General features: G+C 36.4%; 1 protein-coding gene across 10 annotated transcripts in view; it reads right to left on the reverse strand.

Moving 5' to 3' along the window:
- Positions 1-22500, reverse strand: part of PPFIBP2 (PPFIA binding protein 2) — a 315010-nt gene that overhangs the window by 17425 nt on the left and 275085 nt on the right. For all 10 annotated transcript variants that reach the window (XM_053720270.1, XM_053720273.1, XM_053720274.1 and 7 more), the window contains 4 exons: positions 15895-16023; positions 14562-14712; positions 13842-13953; positions 13086-13174 (listed from right to left, as the gene is read on the reverse strand). In XM_053720270.1, coding sequence (XP_053576245.1) covers positions 13086-13174; positions 13842-13953; positions 14562-14712; positions 15895-16023 — 481 coding nt within the window. The remainder of the gene's footprint in view (positions 1-13085; positions 13175-13841; positions 13954-14561; positions 14713-15894; positions 16024-22500) is intronic.

Below are 22500 nucleotides of genomic sequence, written 5' to 3' on the forward strand. Positions count from 1 at the left end.
AAATTTATGAACCCCTAAACCTAAGTCTAACCCTAACCCCCCCAACGTAAATCTAATTTAAATAAATCTAATGAAAATTACTATTATTAACTAAATTATTCCTATTTAAAACTAAATACTTACCTATAAAATAAACCCTAATATAGCTACAATATAACTAATAGTTACATTGTAGCTATATTAGGATTTATTTTTATTTTACAGGCAACTTTGTATTTATTTTAACTAGGTAGAATAGTTACTAAATAGTTATTAACTATTTAACAGCTGCCTACCTAAAATAAATACAAATTTACTTGTAAAATAAATCCTAACCTAAGTTACAAATATACCTAACACTACACTATAATTAAACTAATTACCTAAACTACCTAAATTAATTACAATTAAATTAAATAAACTAAATTACAAAAAAAACAAACACTAAATTACAGAAAATAAAAGAATTACAATTTTTTTAAACTAATTACACCTAATCTAATCCCTCTAATAAAATAAAAAAGCCCCCCAAAATAATAAAATTCCCTACCCTATACTAAATTACAAATAGTCCTTAAAAGGGCCTTTTGCGGGGCATTGCCCCAAAGTAATCAACTCTTTTGCCTGCAAAAAAAAAAATACAATACCCCCCAACATTTCAACCCACCACCCACACACCCCTACTCTAAAACCCACCCAATCCCCCCTTAAGAAAACCTAACACTAACCCCATGAAGATCACCCTACCTTGAGCCGTATTCACCCAGCTGGGCACAAGTGGTCCTCCATACGGCAGAAGTCTTCATCTGATCGGGGCAGAAGAGGTCCTCCAGACAGCTTCATCCAGGCAGCATCTTCTATCTTCCTCCTTCCGGAGCGGAGAGGGTCCATCTTCAATCCAGCCGACGCAGAGCATCCTCTTCAAACGAAGTACTAACGAAGAATGAAGGTTCCTTTAAATGACATCATCCAAGATGGTGTCCCTTGAATTCCAATTGGCTGATAGAATCCTATCAGCCAATCGGAATTAAGGAACAGCCAATAGAATGCAAGGTCAATCCTATAGGCTGATTGGATCAGCCAATCAGATTGAACTTCAATCCGATTGGCTGATAGCATCAGCCAATAGGATTTATCCTACCTTAATTCCGATTGGCTGATATGATTCTATCAGCCAATCAGAATTCAAGGGACGCCATCTTGGATGACATCATTTAAAGGAACCTTCATTCTTTGTTAGGACTTTGTTTGAAGAGGATGCTCCGCGTTGACTGGATTGAAGATGGACCCGCTCCGCTCCGGAAGGAGGAAGATAGAAGATGCCTCCTGGATGAAGCCTTCTGCCGTCTGGAGGACCTCTTCTGCCCCGATCGGATGAAGACTTCTGCCATATGGAGGACCACTTGTGCCCGGCTGAGTGAAGACGGCTCAAGGTAGGGTGATCTTCAGGGGGTTAGTGTTAGGTTTTCTTAAGGGGGGATTGGGAGGGTTTTAGAGTAGGGGTGTGTGGGTGGTGGGTTGTAATGTTGGGGGGTATTGTATTTTTTATTTGCAGGTAAAAGAGCTGATTACTTTGGGGCAATGCCCCGCAAAAGGCCCTTTTAAGGACTATTTGTAATTTAGTATAGGGTAGGGAATTTTATTATTTTGGGGGGCTTTTTTTTATTAGGGGGATTAGATTAGGTGTAATTAGTTTATAAAAATTATAATTCTTTTTTTATTTTCTGTAATTTAGTGTTGTTTTTTTCATAATTTAGTTTATTTAATTTAATTGTAATTAATTGTAGGTAGTTTAGGTAATTGGTTTAATTATAGTGTAGTGTTAGGTGTATTTGTAACTTAGGTTAGGATTTATTTTACAGGTAAATTTGTATTTCTTTTAGCTAGGTAGCTATTAAATAGTTAATAACTATTTAATAACTATTGTACCTAGTTAAAATAAATATAAAGTTGCCTGTAAAATAAAAATAAATCCTAAAATAGCTATAATGTAACTATTAGTTATATTGTAGCTATATTAGGGTTTATTTTATAGGTAAGTATTTAGTTTTAAATAGGAATAATTTAGTTAATAATAGTAATTTTCATTAGATTTATTTAAATTAGATTTAAGTTAGGGGGGGGTTATGGTTAGACTTAGGTTTAGGGGTTAATGAATTTAGTATAGTAGCGGCGACGTTGGGTGCGGCAGATTAGGGATTAATAAATGTAGGTAGGTGTCGGCGATGTTAGGGATGGCAGATTAGGGGTTAATAAAATGTAACTAGTGTTTGCAAGCCGGTAGTGCGGCGGTTTAGGGGTTAATACATTTATTAAAGTGGCGGTGAGGTCCGGTCGGCAGATTAGGGGTTAATAATTGTAGGTAGGTGGCGGCGGCGGCGACATTGGGGGCGGCAGATTAGGGGTTAATAAATATAATGTAGGTGTCGGCGATGTTAGGGGCAGCCGATTAGGGGTTCATAGGTATAATGTAGGTGGCGGCGGTGTCCGGAGGGGCAGATTAGGGGTTAATAGTATAATGCAGGTGGCAACGATGTCGGGGGCGGCAGATTAGGGGTTAATAAGTGTAATATTAGGGGTGTTTAGACTCAGTGTTCATGTTAGGTGTAGACGTAAAATGTATTTTCCCATAGGAAACAATGAAGCTGCATTAGGAGCTGAACGCTGCTTTTTTGCAGGTGTTAGGTTTTTTTCAGCCGACTCAGCCCCATTGTTTCCTATGGGGAAATCGTGCACAAGCACGTTTAGCCAGCTCACCGCTGACTTAAGCAACGCTGGTATCGAGGTGAGATGTGGAGCTAAAGTTTGCTCAACGCTCACTTTTCTGAGGCTAACGCAGGCTAACTCGTAATACCAGCGTTGTTTTAAGTGAGCGGTGAAAAAAAAAACGCTTGTTAGCACCGCACGGCCTTACAGACAAAACTTGTGATCTAGCCGTATATCTTTATGGTGGGTGCATGTTGTAGCTATAAATACACAGCTTAATTCACTTATTGGGTTCCACATATATTTACTATCAAAGGAGATGTAAATCAATCATGTAAAGGTACACTGATATATAAAATATATTAACCCTTTCGTGTAAATTGTGGATTTTATTAAAAGGACAGAGACTCCTATTTTGCAAAACCTTTTCCTTTAGTGCTCAACAGCTATTTAAAGTAACAAAAAACACATTAAAAGTTTAACATAGAAACAAAAGAAATGAATATGGTAACCAATGAGAAACAAGCTTGAATGGTATGATCAAAGGCAGACCTATCAGAGAAGTTCATTCTGCTATAAACAGTCCCAATTACATTCCAACTTCCTCTTTTCACTTTGCTGCTCTCAAAGAGATAAATATTATATTTGCTATAAACTTTCTTTTGATTAGCTTTATAGTTATTGGAATAAAGATTTTTTTCTCTTGCATTTTCTATTTATTCTTTACTATTATTCTTTTTTATTCATATATTTCCTCTCTCATTATATATTTTTACTAATTTCTGCCATTTCTCTATTGTCTATTGTTTCCTGTCAGTTATTTCATATACTTGCTTATCCTGTCCCCCTTATCACCTACTTAGCTTGCTAAACATTTTCATTTTTCCTCCTCTTGCCTGTCTGGCTCCGTTTTTGTTATACATAAGCCTCCATCTCACACTTCCGTTTTAGCCACGCCCACTTTTGTCACGTTTCCTCCCTGCTTGTGTTTGTGAGGTGCTGGTCTTCCCTCCCTCTCTTCCTGTAAGCACTTTACCTCAGAACGGTTTTGCTACATATTTGCTATCCCTGTTGTGTTTTAAACATTGTTACTGTGTATTTAGGACTTAATTTATTTAATATTGTTCTAATAATTGTAAATTAATATTGTTTTTTGTGTTTAGTGCAAGGTTTAATCTTTCTGGGATAAAAATCTTATTCTGTCAGTCTAAAGTTTTTTGTAATTTTGATAGTTTCAAGTTCTGTCAGCTTTTAGTTTACATTAAACCTCAAACACCATATTTATTTAGTTAAATATGTTTGCTGACAATTCAGACTCTTTTTCTGAGGAGTCTTTTACTGATAATCTGGATAATACAATTAAAGATTATAGAAATAAATTGCAGACAGTTCACAACACTGTCACTGAGAATGATTATTCTCCTAGGAAAGTCAAAGCAAAGAAAAAACATTTAAATAAGAGATACAGAAATTTACTTTTGCAAAGAAAAATTAAAAAAAGGAGTTTTCAGTCTGGACACCCCAGACATCAGAGTTAAGTCTTGTGTTAAAAAGAATAAAAAATTATCTCTTCTGATTCAGACTCCATTATATCTAATGATGAGGATAACTCATGGCAATCCATTTATACTCTTCGGACTCCATTATATCTAATGATGAGGATAACTCATGGCAATCCATTTATACTCAGGAATTGTCAGACAGCTCTTCTGACTATACCCCTAAAAAGAAAAAGTACAGAAGGTCTAATAAAAATCAAAAAAGAGATTAATTGATAATGAAGGTGAAGAATATCTAGACCCTGAGGATTTATTACACCCTCCCTCCTCTAACTGGAGACCCTCTAAGCAAGTGGCTAGATTTCTAGACCATTACTTAAGGAAGTCTTTATCGGCTAAAGCCAGATCCACTCTTAGGGCCGAATGCCCCAGACCTGATTTACCACACAAATCCTTTCGCTACACCTGAAGTAGATGCTAATATTATTAAATTTGTTAGCACTAAGAACTTTAACATTAAGAGAGATCCTGATAAATTTCTTAAGGCATGTCAGGATAGGTTTTTAGACACTCTAGGCCCTATTACCAAGATGTTTGAGCTTACCGAGGAAGCCATAGTTAATAAAGTTTTGCTTGCTCCATATATAATTAGACAATGGATTCAGAGGTCCATTTATTTGATGGGCGATGCTAATACAGTGTTGTCTACCCAGCGTAGAAGGATTATTTTATGCAGAATTGATACAAAAATTTGGATTTTGCCCCTACCGAAATGGGTCCCCAGGCTGAGGGCTTATTATTTTGAGACTTAGTTTTAAAGGAGTTAAGTACTTATGTTAATACCTTTAACTCATTAAATAAGGCTAAAATTACTTCCAAGAATTTTTTTTACCCATAACCGTGTTTTTGAATGGGCTGGGAAAGGAAGAGGTCGTTTTCCTGGCCGTCCTTACTCGTCAAACAGACCTCAATTCCAAGCCTTCCCACCTTCAAACCCCTCCCTTACTAACTTCTTCCCATCAAGAAGTCGGCCATGGAACCCAAGATTCTCCAGGGCTAGATCACGTTCAGGGCTAGATCACGAACAATAGCATAATAGCTTGTTGTATGGCTAGTTACCACCCTTAAAGCAGCCTCTTTTTGCTCAATATGTGCCTTTCGCAGAGAAGAACTTTCCTGTAGCTTATCAGTCTGATCCTGACTTAAGAGTGCAGTCCAGCCCCGAAATACCAGGCAATCCCTCTCTGAACGAGAGAAAACATAATTTATGTAAGAACTTACCTGATAAATTCATTTCTTTCATATTAGCAAGAGTCCATGAGCTAGTGACGTATGGGATATACATTCCTACCAGGAGGGGCAAAGTTTCCCAAACCTCAAAATGCCTATAAATAAACCCTCACCACACCCACAAATCAGTTTAACGCATAGCCAAGAAGTGGGGTGATAAGACAAAAGTGCAAAAGCATAAAAAATAAGGAATTGGATTAATTGTGCTTTATACAAAAAAATCATAACCACCACAAAAAAGGGTGAGCCTCATGGACTCTTGCTAATATGAAAGAAATGAATTTATCAGGTAAGTTCTTACATAAATTATGTTTTCTTTCATGTAATTAGCAAGAGTCCATGAGCTAGTGACGTATGGGATAATGAATACCCAAGATGTGGATCTTCCACGCAAGAGTCACTAGAGAGGGAGGGATAAAATAAAGACAGCCAATTCCGCTGAAAATAATCCACACCCAAAATAAAGTTTAAATCTTATAATGAAAAAACTGAAATTATAAGCAGAAGAATCAAACTGAAACAGCTGTCTGAAGTACTTTTCTACCAAAAACTGCTTCAGAAGAAGAAAACACATAAAAATGGTAGAATTTAGTAAAAGTATGCAAAGAAGACCAAGTTGCTGCTTTGCAAATCTGATCACCCAAAGCTTCATTCCTAAACGCCCAGGAAGTATAAACTGACCTAGTAGAATGAGCTGTAATCCTTTGAGGCGGAGTTTTACCCGACTCGACATAAGCATGATGAATCAAAGACTTTAACCAAGACGCCAAAGAAATGGCAGAGGCCTTCTGACCTTTCCTAGAACCGGAAAAGATAACTAATAGACTAGAAGTCTTTCGGAAATTTTTAGTAGCTTCAACATAATATTTCAAAGCTCTAACTACATCCAAAGAATGCAACAATCTTTCCTTAGGATTCTGAGGATTAGGACACAATGAAGGAACCACAATTTCTCTACTAATGTTGTTAGAATTCACAACCTTAGGTAAAAATTGAAAAGAAGTTCACAACACCGCCTTATCCTGATGAAAAATCAGAAAAGGAGACTCACAAGAAAGAGCAGATAAATCAGAAACTCTTCTAGCAGAAGAGATGGCCAAAAGAAACAAAACTTTCCAAGAAAGTAATTTAATGTCCAGCGAATGCATAGGTTCAAACGGAGGAGCTTGAAGAGCCCCCAGAACCAAATTCAAACTCCAAGGAGGAGAAATTGACTTAATGACAGGTTTTATATGAACCAAAGCTTGTACAAAACAATGAATAAACAGAAAGACTAGTAATCTTTCTGTGAAAAAGAACAGAAAGAGCAGAGATTTGTCCTTCAAGGAACTTGCAGACAAACCTTTATCCAAACCATCCTGAAGAAACTGTAAAATTCTAGGAATTCTAAAAGAATGCCAAGAAAAATGATGAGAAAAACACCAAGAAATGTAAACCTTCCAGACTCGATAATATATCTTCCTAGATACAGATTTACGAGCCTGTAACATAGTATTAATCAGAGAGTCAGAGAAACCTCTATGACTGAGAATCAAGCGTTCAATCTCTATACCTTCAAATTTAAGGATTTGAGATCCTGATGGAAAAAAGGACCTTGTGATAGAAGGTCTGGTCTTAACGGAAGAGTCCACAGTTGGCAAGTGGCCATCCGGACAAGATCCGCATACCAAAACCTGTGAGGCCATGCTGGAGCCACCAGCAGAACAGACGAGCACCCCTTAGAATCTTGGAAATTACTCTTGGAAGAAGAACTAGAGGTGGAAAGATATAGGCAGGATGATACTTCCAAGGAAGTGACAATGCATCCACTGACTCCGCCTGAGGATCCCTGGATCTGGACAGATACCTGGGAAGCTTCTTGTTTAGATGAGAAGCCATCAGATCTATTTCTGGAAGTCCCCACATTTGAACAATCTGAAGAAATACCTCTGGGTGAAGAGACCATTCGCCCGGATGTAACGTTTGGTGACTGAGATAATCCGCTTCCCAATTGTCTATTCCTGGGATATGAACCGCAGAAATTAGACAGGAGCTGGATTCCGCCCAAACCAGATTTCGAGATACTTCTTTCATAGCCAGAGGACTGTGAGTCCCTCCTTGATGATTGACATATGCCACAGTTGTGACATTGTCCGTCTGAAAACAAATGAACGACTCTCTCTTTAGAAGAGGCCATGACTGAAGAGCTCTGAAAATTGCACGGAGTTCCAAAATATTGATTGGTAATCTCACCTCCTGAGATTCCCAAACCCCTTGTGCTGTCAGAGACCCCCAAACAGCTCCCCAACCTGTCAGACTTGCATCTGTTGAAATCTCAGTCCAGGTTGGAAGAACAAAAGAAGCCCCCTGAATTAAACAATGGTGGTCTGTCCACCACGTCAGAAAGTGTTGAACAATCAGTTTTAAAGATATTAATTGAGATATCTTTGTATAATCCCTGCACCACTGGTTCAGCATACAGAGCTGAAGAGGTCGCATGTGAAAACGAGCAAAGGGAACCGCGTCCAATGCAGCAGTCATAAGACCTAGAATTTCCATGCATAAGGCTACCGAAGGGAAAGATTGAGACTGAAGGTTTCGACAAGCTGAAACCAATTTCAGACGTCTCTTGTCCGTCAGAGACAGAGTCAAGGACACTGAATCTATCAGGAAACCTAAAAAGGTTACCCTTGTCTGAGGAATCAACAAACTGATTGGTAAATTGATCCTCCAACCATATTCTAGAAGAAACAACACTCATAAAAGACTGGAAAGGTTCTTTCTAGTGAAAATGAGCAAAGGGAATTGAATCCAATGCCGTGGCCATAAGACCTAAAACTTCTATGCATATATAGCAACTGAAGGAAATAATAAAGACTAAAGGTACCGACAGACGGAACCCAATAGAATTATCCCTTGTCTGATAGAGACAAAGACAGTGACACAAACTTTCTGGAAACCTAAAAAAGGTGACCCTTGTGTGAGGAATCAAGAGCTTTCGAAAAAAAGATCCTCTAACTATGTCCTGAAGAGCAATTGAATCATATGAGATTCCGCATCCTCAGAAAATAATCTGAATGAAAATAGAAAAATGAAAATATGCATTTATTGTATCTAATGAAAACAAATAATGCTATCAATGACCATAAAAAGGCAAAATAGTTTGAATAAAACTCCAAACCCGGTTCCTAAAAAAGGAACTGGAAGAAATACTCCAGAAGATTCCAGGTCTGAGCAGCGCTTGAACCCCATGGGTGCCCAGCCATGCTTCAACAATACCCAAAATATATAGGACAGAAACACACTTAAAGAAAGTGTTAGCCTTACTGGAATAAAATCAAAGAAATTTGGAAAAAATAGAACCAAATAAATTTCAAAGAAGTCTTAACCTGCCCCTTACCAGCCAAGCTGGAATGCGGCACGTACATTGCAATATTAGGGAGCTGATTTCGAACCCCAATTATAAACATGTTACTTGGGAAAGAACTCAGGAATTTGTTCCTTAATAAGAACAACTAAACTAGAATAAGCTTAAAGTTTTAGTCTTAGAACTCAATCTTGAAGCCCAGAGTAACAGTTAAGAATTGAATCCAATTATAAAACAAATAATTGATTATCTTAGAACAAAATTCTTCTAGCTAAAATAGCTAAAGACATAGATTAACCCTCATTTGCGAAAATATTCAATAAAATGAAGACACAAATGAAATTATTAGCATGATAGTCCAGTTAAAAGGACCAGTCAATACAGTGGACTTGCATAATCAATAAATGCAAAACAACAAGACAAATGCAACAGCACCTAGTCTAGTAAATGTTGTCCTTTAACAATGCTAAAATAAATCATAATCTGATACTTGATCATAAAGTAAACAGAAAAAATGAAGCAATTGCAATATCCAAATAAATCACAGGACCAAGAAAAGTACCTGAAACTAAATAATTTTCCATAAATAAGATACAACTATCTAAAGGAAAATAAATACTATTTTGCTATAGAAACAATAGCATAATTAGTAGAAGTAGAGATAGCCCCAATAAATTGGAGAACCCTCCAAATTGAATTTAACTGCTGGCAAAGAATATAGTTTAAAACCTTTGAAAAAGGAATAAAAGAAAATTCTCAGCCTATTCCATTCCCTAGAATGGGGAATTGGAAAGAACACCTCTGAAAACACAGAAGAAATAAATAGGCAGAAATAGTGTCAGCTAGTCTTAAAGAACTAGTTACCTTAATATCCAAAATAATCAACACCTTTTCAACAAAGAACAAATGTACATTAATAATAGAAAAACAATAAAAAAGTAGATTTGTTAGTGTCAATATCTGATGAAGAAAATTTCTGAAAGAGAAAAAACATCATCAGAAAAGGATAAATCAGTATGTTATTGGTCATTTGAAACTTCAATAATTAAAAAAGAAGTGAAAAAGACCTAAAAATTTTATTAGAAGGCACGAAGTCAGACAAAGCCTTTAAAATAGAATCAGAAAATATTTCTTATAAATCTTCTAAATATTTCTTGTACATAAAATGTAAGAATGGAAATATATAAAGCATAAACACTAATGGATTCTGCATGTAAAAGTATATCATAATACCTTATTACAAACCATAGCTAAAGATAAACATTTATAACATTTAAAATAAATGAACTTAGCTTTGGTAGAACTGAAACTCAGTTAAGCGTTTTTCCAGAAGTGGCTTCTGATTCAGGGTCAATCTGAGACATCTTGCAATATGTAATAGAAAAAACAACATATAAAGCAAAAATGATCAAATTCCTTAAATGACAGTTTCAGGAATGGGAAAAAATGACAATGAACATGCTTCTAGCAACCAGAAGCAATAAATAATGAGACTTAAATATTGTGGAGACAACAATGACGCTCAAATTTTTTAGCGCCAAAAAAGCCGCCCACATTATTTGGCGACTAAATGCTTTTGGCGGAAAAAATGGCGCCACATCCGGTAACGCCGACATTTTTTGGCGCAAAAACGTCAAAAAAATGACGCAACTTCCGGCGACACGTATGACGCCGGAAATGACAAAAAAAAATTTGCGCCAAGAAAGTCTGCGCCAAGAATGACGCAATAAAATGAAGCATTTTCAGCCCCCGCGAGCCTAACAGCCCACAGGAAAAAAATCAAATTTTAAGGTAAGAAAAAAATTATTTATTCATATGCATTATCCCAAATATGAAACTGACTGTCTGAAATAAGGAATGTTGAACATCCTGAATCAAGGCAAATAAATGTTTAAACACATATATTTAGAACTTTATATAAAAAGTGCCCAACCATAGCTTAGAGTGTCACAGAAAATAAGACTTACTTACCCCAGGACACTCATCTACATGTAGTAGAAAGCCAAACCAGTACTGAAACGAGAATCAGTAGAGGTAATGGTATATATAAGAGTATATCGTCGATCTGAAAAGGGAGGTAAGAGATGAATCTCTACGACCGATAACAGAGAACCTATGAAATAGACCCCGTAGAAGGAGATCATTGAATTCAAATAGGCAATACTCTCCTCACATCCCTCTGACATTCACTGCACGCTGAGAGGAAAACCGGGCTCCAACCTGCTGCGGAGCGCATATCAACGAAGAATCTAGCACAAACTTACTTCAAACTGATTTGTGGGTGTGGTGAGGGGTGTATTTATAGGCATTTTGAGGTTTGAGAAACTTTGCCCCTCCTGGTAGGAATGTATATCCCATACGTCACTAGCTCATGGACTCTTGCTAATTACATAAAAGAAACAGCAATACCCCAGACGTATGTTTCGGCCTATTGTGGGCCTCGTCAGTGAGGTGCAGCCTTATCCCTCTAGGCACACTAAGCAATGGGTCCAAGTCTGGATTCCCGCATCACACTTAGGGAGACTTCCCTAAGTGTCATAATTTGCATAAATAAGAGAGAAGCGCTCAACCTGGGAATGAACAATAGCATAATAGCTATCAATTCTTTGCCTCAACGCCTTCTGGATTAAATTTATATATAGCTTTAAACTTGCAAAATAGGAGTCTCTGTCCTTGTAATAAAATCTTTGTGATCAAGATTCTCTCAGTCAAGCCTCTTCATTTTCTGCAGGACTTCAACCTCAGACTTTGTTTCTCCCGGATGATCTACACGGAAAATGTTTTCTTTTATTCCTATGGTTCCTGTTCATGTTTTTTCTGTTAACTTTTGGTCTTATTTCTGAAGATCCTTACAATATTTTTTTCCAGCACCAAAGTTCAAAGAGGAAATTGGAATGTAATTGGGATTGTTTATAGCAGAATTAACTTCTCTGATTGGTCTGCCTTTGATCATACCATTCAAGCTTGTTTCCCATTGGTTACCATATTCATTTTTTTTATTTCTATGTTAAACTTTTAATGTGTTTTTGTTAATTTAAATAGCTGTTGAGCAGTAAAGGAAAAGGTTTTGCAAAATACTCGTCTCTGTCTCTTTAATAAAATCTAGATTATTTCTTCACCAAGGCTAGGATAATTGGAATTTTCTAATTCTTAGAACTGGGAATGCACTTTGAAGACTTCATAAGCCTAACCCTGCTACATATATTTGTGTGTGTGTGTGTGTGTGTGTGTGTATGTGTGACTGCCAGTAAACAAGCAATCTGCATAAGGGAAAAATTAGGAGAAGGTATTAAAATGCACATTACTGCCTATTTTATTAAACCACCTCATATTTAATCTCTTAATATCAAATAGTTTGTCAACCCCTAGATTTGAATTTGTAAAACTTCCTTATTATCATAGTTGTATGTTTAAAGAAGATTTAGACACACACACACAAACTCTGATCTTATATTTCCATTAGTTAAATGTTCTTGAGAATTGGCCAAGTTCTATTCTGACCACTCAGCAAAGCATTCTCCCTTCCTGTTTTCATATTTTATCATCCATATCAAGATAGTTTATTGGATTACCACATCCCTCTTTTAGCATAGATGCACTAAGCCTTTCCTTCCGCTCTCCAGCATGGATTTCTCAACATATCAAGTCTGGACACCTGTTCCTCAGGGATAACAAGAATATTCTGAGCAGAGGATCGTATTTTTGCTTGGGATTGAAGTGGCTAATTACAAGTTGCCAGAGGAAATATTTACACTGACAAAATTGATGACATCTTAACGGAACAAACAGTCACAAGAATAACTATCCAAAATTAAATGAGTATTACAGGTTTCTGAATTTGCATTGCAGCTCCTGTGTTCCTGGTGGTAAGTTCTATTTGTTTAAAAAAAATTCCACCTACTCTATGACAGCAGTGAACGTTAAATTTTGACATGTCCCTTGAGTGCAATATATATATATATATATATATATATATATATATATATATATATATATATATATATATATTATATACATACATATATATATATATATATATATATATATATATATATATATATATATATATATATATATATATATATACACATACACACACACACACACACATTATATATATATATATATACACACACACATACACACACATATATATATATATATCAATCACACAATATATAATATATATATATTTATAAAGTATATAAGGTATGAGTTTTAATCTTCCTAAACAAATACAATATACCAATAATATCACAACTTACCACAGTCAAATATTGTAGCATTTTTCCATCTACACGAGATTCATGAAACTGGTCTTTGTATTGTGGTAAGCCAATATCATCAAGCCACCCTGACAATAAAGAAGAAATACAGTGAAGCCACCATTATTTACACAGACATATCTACCAACATATTTTTTCTTGGCAAATTGGGACTGAGGGCATGACTTGTGGGGTAGGTGGTGGTAGGGTTTGGTGACAGGTGTGTAACTTCAGAGGTCTCAATTGAGACTTGGCCCCACCCCCCTTGGGGGGCCCGGGTTCTAGCTGCATCATATCTGGCCCCTCTGTGTGCCCCCACCTTTGAAAAAGTGTTCACAGTTTAAGGAAACTGTATGTATTTGTCTTTACTATTTGGTGGCAGGGTCTCTATGATGGCTGTCGGCGTATTACTGTGCAGAAAAACCTTCCACCATATTTGTACACAAAGGTTGTGTAAATGCATATCCCCTGGTGCAAACTAACCAAGAGGAAAAAGTGACTCAATCAAGGAGAATTAGCTCCTTTTTCTCCCATGTGGCTGCTGACTCAGCTTTTGCAAATGGCAAAAAACAGGTGCTGCTAAAAAGGGGGTGAGCATTCAGTCTGAAAGGTATAGGTCATAAGGGCCAATGAGGACAACTTTATGTAGTGATCTCTGATCCAGTCTTTTCAAAGACGTGAAGTACAAGACAGAGATTCAAACATGGAAGAGGAGCAAATGGGGTTTATGTCCATTTAAAGGACTTTCATACTTACTTGTTACCCATATGTGGTCTAATATTCCAGATTTCTCTTCTTTTTTAATATTTAGACCATTAATAGCTAACTGGAGTTTTTTTCTGTGTAATGGATTTTTTATCCCCAATTCCTAGAGAGAAGATAGAATGAAGGATATTATTGTAGCGAGGGAGTACACATCTGCTTATGTCAATGGAACATCAGGTGATGTCAATGGTATCCCACAATGTGGAAGTCTCATTGATCTTTTATATCACTCGTAAAGATGATAAACACAATTTTATAAATTCTATCATAACACAATTACACATTTTATGCAGACAAACAAAATAAAAAACAAAAATCTATCAAAAGTTCCATAAATTTATGCTAGACGGAATAAGATACAAGTATGAGGAGCAGCTGCTCATTTTCATCCATATGGATGTGTAACGTGGGTCAGCTGTCATATTATAGCCAATTGCGGTGTCTTCAAGCCATAAAATAATGTGCTGCACATAAACAGGTGTGTGTGTGTAATACAGGACAAGCAAAAGTACTGCAAAATACTTCACTTGTTTAGACAACAACATAATTTGACTAAATGAAGCACTAAATTAAAAAGCATTAGAGGGCTCTATGTTGGCCCCCAGCTCTGAGGTTGGACAATTCTGGTTTAATTGAAATTAACAAATATATAACTGATTTTTTCAGGAAAGGTTACCTTTAATTTTAGTATATTACTTCCTCGTGTCTCACCTTTTCCATAGCCTGAGGTGTTGCTGTCAATAATGTGTGTCCAGAGCTCACCCACTGTCTTGCAAAGATAACATACTGACCCAAACCAAAGTCTTCAAGCCAATTACAGACTTGCTCCGTATTCCACTGAGCGAAAGGAGCATTGTAGTCACTAAGCACAAGACACGTTATCATTTGGGTTACTACAATAGGCATTAACAATGAAAATGTATTTACAGTATGTTAAAAAAAATTGTGCAATATATATTTGGTGCAAACAGTAAATTATAAAAAAATTAGAAATGGAGAGCTTCAAGGACTATTGCAGGTAGCTTTTGCACACTATAAATAAGGTTCAAGGCTTTATCATTTATGCTGTAGAGTTTGTCAAACTATTAATCAGGTAACTTAATATATTCAGCATTTACAGGACATGCACTATAGACAGATAACTTAATAGACAAGAAATCAAAGTAAAAGGAATAGCCTAGTCAAAATTGTACTTTATTTATTAAGATAGAGCATGCAATTGTAAGCAACTTTCTAATTTACTCCAATTATCAATTTTTTTCTTCTTTCTCTTGATATTTTTATTTGAATGTAATCTTAGGTACTGGCCCATTTTTGGTTCAGCACCTGGGTAGCGCTTGCTGATTGGTGGCTACATTTCAGACACCAGTCCGAAAGTGCTACCCAGGTGCTGAACCAAAAATAGGCTGACTCCTATGCTTACATTCTTGTGTTTTTTAAATAAAGATACCAAGAGAACAAAGAACAAATTGATAATAGGAGCAAATTAGAAAGTTGTTTGAAATTGCCTACTCTATCTGAATAATGAAACTTTATTTTTGACTAGACAATTCCTTTAAATGCAAATATACAACTGTTTTTTCCTTACATTTAAAACTGATTTCTACTAACAGTTGATTAATTATACATTCCTTTCTTTGTATAGTATCAATTTTGAGCTCTGCTATACAACAAAAGGTGTGTTTTTTTAAATCATCAGGTGTTTATTAACATGGGACACAGGAGTTTGGTAGTCCCTGGCAAACAGGGAGAAGCTCCAGAGTATTTATGTTGCTTCAAAAGTACTCAGATCATACAAAGACTCAAAAGTAATGTTATCCATCAGTCAACTATCCTCTGGTTCCAATAAACTCATAGCAAAACAAGACAAAGAAAGAGGCCAGACTGGTCAAATAAGCATTTTGTTTTCAAGCTATCATCACAATAGATAAATTATTTTAATAACGCTACAATGCTAAATAAATAAACACAAAAAAAAAAACCACAAAAAAAAAAAAAACACAAAAAACTTTTCACTTCTACTTTTAACAAGCAGGTAAAATACCTATTTATATTTCTAGGATCCTTTGTCCTGGAGAGCCTTGGTCCTGCTGTTGCACGCATACCTCCTCTCTTAAACTCTGATAACCCCAAGTCATCTGTGTTAAAGTTTCCAGATGGAGTTCTCCGAATTCTGCCAGAGACATATTGTAAATTGTTAGGAGATGAGAAAGGAAGCTCACAATATATTCATAGCACCTTCAACACAAGAAAACCAAAAGGCAACATTATTTAGAAAATAAATTGGTTCGTTTTTACAAGTATTGTAACTTCTAGCTGTTTTATGCTTTAAGCAAAGTGTGAACATGTTTCCCAATACAAATGGTTTAATTTGTTCCTGTTAAAAGGGAGATTCTTGAGTTACCAGAACCTTTGCTTTTCAATGACAGGAAAAATCCAAAAGTGACATAACAGAACAGCTTTTGTGTAAAAATGTTGCTTGTCCCATGCTCCCTTGTAACCTAGGTTTGCTTCAAATTCTCTAAACCAGCTAATGATTTCACATTTAAAAGGGCATTGAAGGGATATGAAACAGTGTTCCTTTAGAAAAAAACGAATATATTAAAGTAAATATCAAAAAGGAGCAGATTGTGTTAAAAAACAAACCTAAACCTGCACTTGGAAAATCTCAGTGTAGCCCCTGCAAGAACAAGCAGACATTGCAGAACTTTTGCTGCAAAAATCATGTGACCAATTTGGACAATAAACTGACTGCAGATAGCAGATGTCTCCTAGCAACACTTCAAAAGAAAAACTATTTCTTTGTTTACCTGTAGACTAGAGACCTCAGCCCCCTTGTGGGGTTGTGACAGGAAGTTATTGGCCCTATACAAATGAAGTTTAAAAAATGAAAGAAAAAGGTAATATCCTTTTTAAATGAAGAACACATAGTGTAATGATTTATATTAAGTATAAACCACTTCCTAGTTTTTTTTATTATTATTATTATAACAAGGAAACAGACTGTTTTATATCCCTTTAAAACCCTATTGTTTTGTGTAAAAATTGTGCTTTTCCCACACTCCTTAGAGAGACTAAAAATAAATTCTGTAACCTTAGGGGATTTGCAGCATTTAAAAGAAAACATAGGTTACAGATCTTGCTTTTTGGTTTAACAAGGCAGCGTGGGACAAGCATGATTTTTACATAAAAGAGGTTTTTTTTTTGTTTTTTTTTTAATTTTTAAAGTTTTTATTTATGAACAGAAAAAATAATTATACATATTTTCAAAAGCAACAAAAAAGGAGGATAGCAAAAATGCAAAATAGAAACAATTACATAGCATTTTGTTACATTAATTTGTTGCATAAAATCTTCTATCTAAACTCGGATATATATATATTTTATCATATACTGTTGATATGAACAAAAAATTGCAACTATAAAAGAAAAAGTAAAAATAAAACAATTAAAGATCCTAATCTCAAATGGTACATTAACATATAAATTCTTTTGATTCTACTTGTCTTAATATACGCCCTTTTATCTCCATTCTCCGAAATTATATAATGGCATCACAATCTTTAAAAATAGGAATCTTGAAATGAGAATCCTATCTATTATCTGTTGACTACTCCTAATCCCTACTTCAGCTGATACCTCCAGCCTCAATAACTTCTAAGCTATGACAACTAACCTGAGACTTGTGTAGGAGTCAGAGTGGAGACTTATGGGAAGAGAGGGGGGCCGAGGAGGGCGGGAGAAAAAAAAAAAAAAAAAAAAAAAAGGGGGGGGGGGCCTTTTATTCGTTCCTAAACCACAATCTAGGGAATATACCGCGGTCTATTTGCTGTTGTACCCAAGTAGAAGATTTATATTGAAAGACCGCCTGTCTCTGCATCTCAACAGGGAGGGCAAGAATATAGTTCTTCCATTTGTTATAAAATCTAATTATCTGTTTCGGATTGGTAGCTCTTAAGTTACATTGTTCCATCACCATTTGATGTTGCACTTCTTTCAGGAAGTCTCTGAGTTTAGGTGAATTGTGACTTCTCCAATTTTTCAAGATTAAGTTCCGACCCGTCAATATAAGTAGGTTATTAAATCTATTGTTGGAAACGGCCGCACTATATTTACATAGAAAAAATGTCTGGTTTAGGGTCAGTTTGAACTTTATCCCCATTATCTTACTAGCCCAAAAATTAATCTTCTGCCAGAATTGAGATACTTTAGGGCAATCCCAGAAACAGTGTGTTAAGTCTGCCTTTTCCTTACAACACTTGGGGCAATTCCTTTTGTCCTGACTCCATTTTGCCAGCCTAGCTGGTGTAAGATAGGCCCTATTTAATATTTTCAGATGCGATTCTTTCCATGCACTCATACATGTAGCACCAGCAAGAGGTGTTTAATCTCCCTTTAATTCCAGTCCACAGACCAACTAGCAGGATGTTTTAGCAGCACAGGTAATATGATCAGAAGCTTAGTATTTGTGGTTACACAATCTCCACAGTAATACAGAAAACCTCGCTTCTAAGCATGTCACAAATAACAGTGGAAGGATACTGGCTTAAAGCAATTACACCAGTTATTTAAAGGGACACTAAAGTCAAACTTACATTTTCATGAATCAGATAGAGCATGACGTTTTATGAGATTTTTCAATTTTTATTCCATTATCAAATTATGCACTGTCTTTTTATATACACACATACTAGTATATACACACTAGTGAGCATGTGCAAGAGTTCAGTGTATATAAGTTTGTGATCTCTGTCATATTATACAGGAGGATGGCAAATTTGAAGTAAATTTCAAAATTTGTCAGAAAAACCATCTACTACTCTAATATGCACTTGCTAATTATGCAGTTTAACTGTATTTAAGGGCCCTTTAAAGAATCAGTTTTTTTTTCCAATCATCAATCGAGTGCATTTGGTCAGCCAAGCTGTGAGGGGAGTGGAGTAAAATGTATAAATAAATACATGATGTAGAGATGCCCCCAGCTGGTCCATGAAGAGAATAAATAAATAAAGGCACAGGTATGATATCGTCTAGGTGTGTTGGAATTTAATTATAATCAAAAGAGTCCTTTAGAATCAGTCACAGCAACTTTAGTTTAAGTTGTTCTGTAAATATTTATGCAAATATATGCTAATGAGCATGGCCAGTATTTTCTTCTGTCAAATTGTTTGAAGGGACATTAACCACTAACTAAATGCTACATATAATGATCAATTCAAATAAATAAAAAAGGATAAGCCTCAGTATAAGCAGATACATTTCTAAACTTACATTAGTTGTTTAAACATTTAATAAGTAATCTCTATAAAGTAATGGGTGTGGCTAGGTTTTAAAAACCTGTTATGTTACCTTATCTCCATTGTAGAAGCCAGTTAGGGATGGTTCTAATTGAGCTGATAAAGTCATCGCCCAAGGTTTAACATCCCTTTGAAATTTAATGAAGCCTCATGTTCTGTATAGAAACATAGATATCTACAGCATATAAGAGCCATAGGCCCAGCAAGTCTGCCCGATATTTCCTAAAAGTATAACCTCATCTAGTTTGTAGAATTATTATTATCATCATCATCATCATCATCAGTTATTTGTAGAGAGCCAACAGATTCCACAGCGCCAATAGAATAGCCTTATGCTTGTCCCAGGCATTCTTAAAGTCTCCCACAGTGTTTGTCATTACTATCTCTTGAGGAAGTTTATTCCATAAATCAATCAATCACTTTCTGTAAAGAAGTGCTTCCTCAAATTACTCCTGAATCTACTACCGTTCAGCTTGAGATCATAACCCCTTGTTCTTGAATTTTCCTTTTTATGTAAAATACCCACAGCCTCAGTTTTACTAAGCCCTTTAATATACTTGAAAGTTGCTATCATATCACCTCTTTCCCTTCTCTCTTCCAAGCTATACATATTTAGGTCATTGAGCCTATCCTGGTTTTATTTTTTAGACCATGTACCATTTTGGTAGCCCTGCAAAGTTGCATCAGAAGGGTGTGTATGTGTATATGTGTGTGTGTGTGTGTGTGTATGTGTATGTGTATATAAAATTTCAGAAAAATAATTCTAAAGCTATTAAAAATTATTAGGTTGACCCTGTCACTTTAAGGATACCCGAGCAAAATCACCAATTTCTATAAGAGAGACTGTTTTGTTGTGCTAGGCATAAACAAGGAAAATAATTCAAATAGTATACACAGTGTTTTTTTTTTTGTCCTGTTGCTTGTTAATGTCTAAAGGGCTAAAAAGTTCTCGTTAGCACTAGCACAACAAAAAGACTGAAGCTACAAGCAGGTAGTGTGCGCTGAAGAAATGTATAGGGCTGTCATATTCTTATTGATAGTGCCGCCCCACTGCAGTAAGAAAGGGAAATAAAAAACACCAAAACGGCTTTTCGGGGGAGTCAGGAGAGCTTTCACTGGATGAATATAAAAGGTATTTTTGTATGTTACTACAGTGTATCTGCTTATTGCACAAAGAATAACAATAGAATTATACAAGAATTTACACTCAGTACTCACCACAGTGCTGCTTATTAAGACACCATGCTGCCTATTGACATCTGCTGAAGAAATGCACACTACATCAAGCTAACCCTACTCTCTTCTGATTTCAGGCACGTGAATAGAGTCCCTGTCAACCTGGAAAGTATTCACTGCACTCTGGTGTTTTCCCCTCTCCTGTAACTCTCTTTTGGTACGTGTGTATATTTATATATAGAGCAAATTATTTTAGTATGTTAATTTAGTCTACATTTGATGTACTGTTATCCAATGTCTTACTTCTAATGTTTTGTTAATTGCCATGTGATGTTCAATCCTTATCATTACGTGCTATTCTAAAATGTATAGCTGTCTTATGCCATTGTTTTAACCTCCTCCAAATTTTATTGTCTGTTTACTTAACTCACCCTGACCAGACCAGAATCTAACTTTCAAATTGGCCCTTCATTTGTCTCTGATTTATCAATCAAGTAATTTAGTGGACTCAGTTGACTTCCCTACCTATACTGTATATTTTAACATCAGCTTGGGCTGTGCATTGCACTGAGCTGTGCATTGCTACAACAACATATGTTCACATTTTTAGAGTGAACATTTTATAAGTGAGGCATTAACAATAGAATTATACAAGAATTGAACAAGGATTGGGCAAGGGGCAAGACACAAGGCAAGTACTTCTGTAATATTATGTTTTATGTACCTCATTGTTTCCTTATGCGATTGCTACTATAACACTGCGTCTTATGTGTTTAATTGGTTCCCACTTTTGTAAAAATGCTCAATATATTCATATTCCTTTTTGCTGCCACTTGTCTCTATAACAAACTACATTATTCAATTACTCCTGCTCCCTCTCCACCTGCACTGTGCATTAGCCCATCTCTCTTAAACTCACCTTACTTTTGTACTCATGAACTTTACCTATTCCTAAACACTCTCTCCCCCCCCTGCACCTCGTCACAAAAGCAGTCTCATTACTGCAAATCTGTATCTCATCTCATGTCACTCTCCCTCTTGCTTTTACTAACTGCTGGTGACATCTCCCCTAATCCTGGTCCCCAACAACTGCCTAGCTGTGCACATCCATGTGTACCGTCCCATAGACTCAGAAAACAAAACTCAGCCAACCTTACTCACATTCCTCTTGCATCAAAAGCCACTACCCCTTTCACTTGTGTACTCTGGAACTCTCTCTCTCTGTTTGCAACAAGCTCACTTCTATACACAACCTCTTAATCTCTCGCTCCCTCAACCTTCTGGCCCTAACAGAAACCTGGCTCTCTCTCCTAGACACAGCATCCACTGCTGCTCTGTCACATGGGGGTCTCCACTTCAGCCACACTCCTAGGTCTGGTAATAGACAAGGAGGTGGTGTAGGTATTTTACTTTCTGCTCGTTGCACCTTTCAACAAATACACCCCATCTCTTCCCTCTCATTTTCCTCATTCGAAACCCACATGATTCGCTTATGCTCTCCTCTCTCTATATGAGTTGCAGTCAAATACTGGCTCCTCAACTCAATATCTAGATCACTTGGCTGCCTGGCTACGTTATTTCCTTTCCTCAGACACCCCTGCCCTCATTCTTGGCAACTTCAACATCCCTCTTGACAATCCCACTGCCTCATCTGCAAAACAACTTCTGCAACTCACTTCTTCTTTCGGTTTGTCACAATGGACTGATTCTACCACTCACACAGATGGTCACTCCCTTGACCTGATCTTTAGCTATCGATGCACTCTCTCAAACTTCACAAACTCACCCTTTCCTCTTTCTGACCACCATTCTCCTTAATTGCAACATATCATCCCTCCCTACAACTCTCCCTCCTTCTGCTCCTCACACCAAACTTCACAGAAGCATTATGTCATTAGATCAGCAACAGCTTGCTAATTCCCTCAAACCTCTCCTCTCATCCTTCTCCTCCTTTTCCTGCCCTGACCAATCTGCCACTATAATTCCACCCTTACATCCGTCCTCGACAATCTGGCCCCTCTTACCATAGCTCGGAAATCACACACTCATCCTCAGCCCTGGCATACTCCTCTGACACGGTACCTACGCAGATGTTCCCATACTTCTGAGCGGCACTGGAGAAAATCTAGGAGTTCAGCTGATTTTCTTCATTACAAATTCATCTTGAACTCCTACTA

The sequence above is a fragment of the Bombina bombina genome, chromosome 7 (assembly GCF_027579735.1).
Source record: "Bombina bombina isolate aBomBom1 chromosome 7, aBomBom1.pri, whole genome shotgun sequence".
Lineage (NCBI taxonomy): Eukaryota > Metazoa > Chordata > Amphibia > Anura > Bombinatoridae > Bombina > Bombina bombina.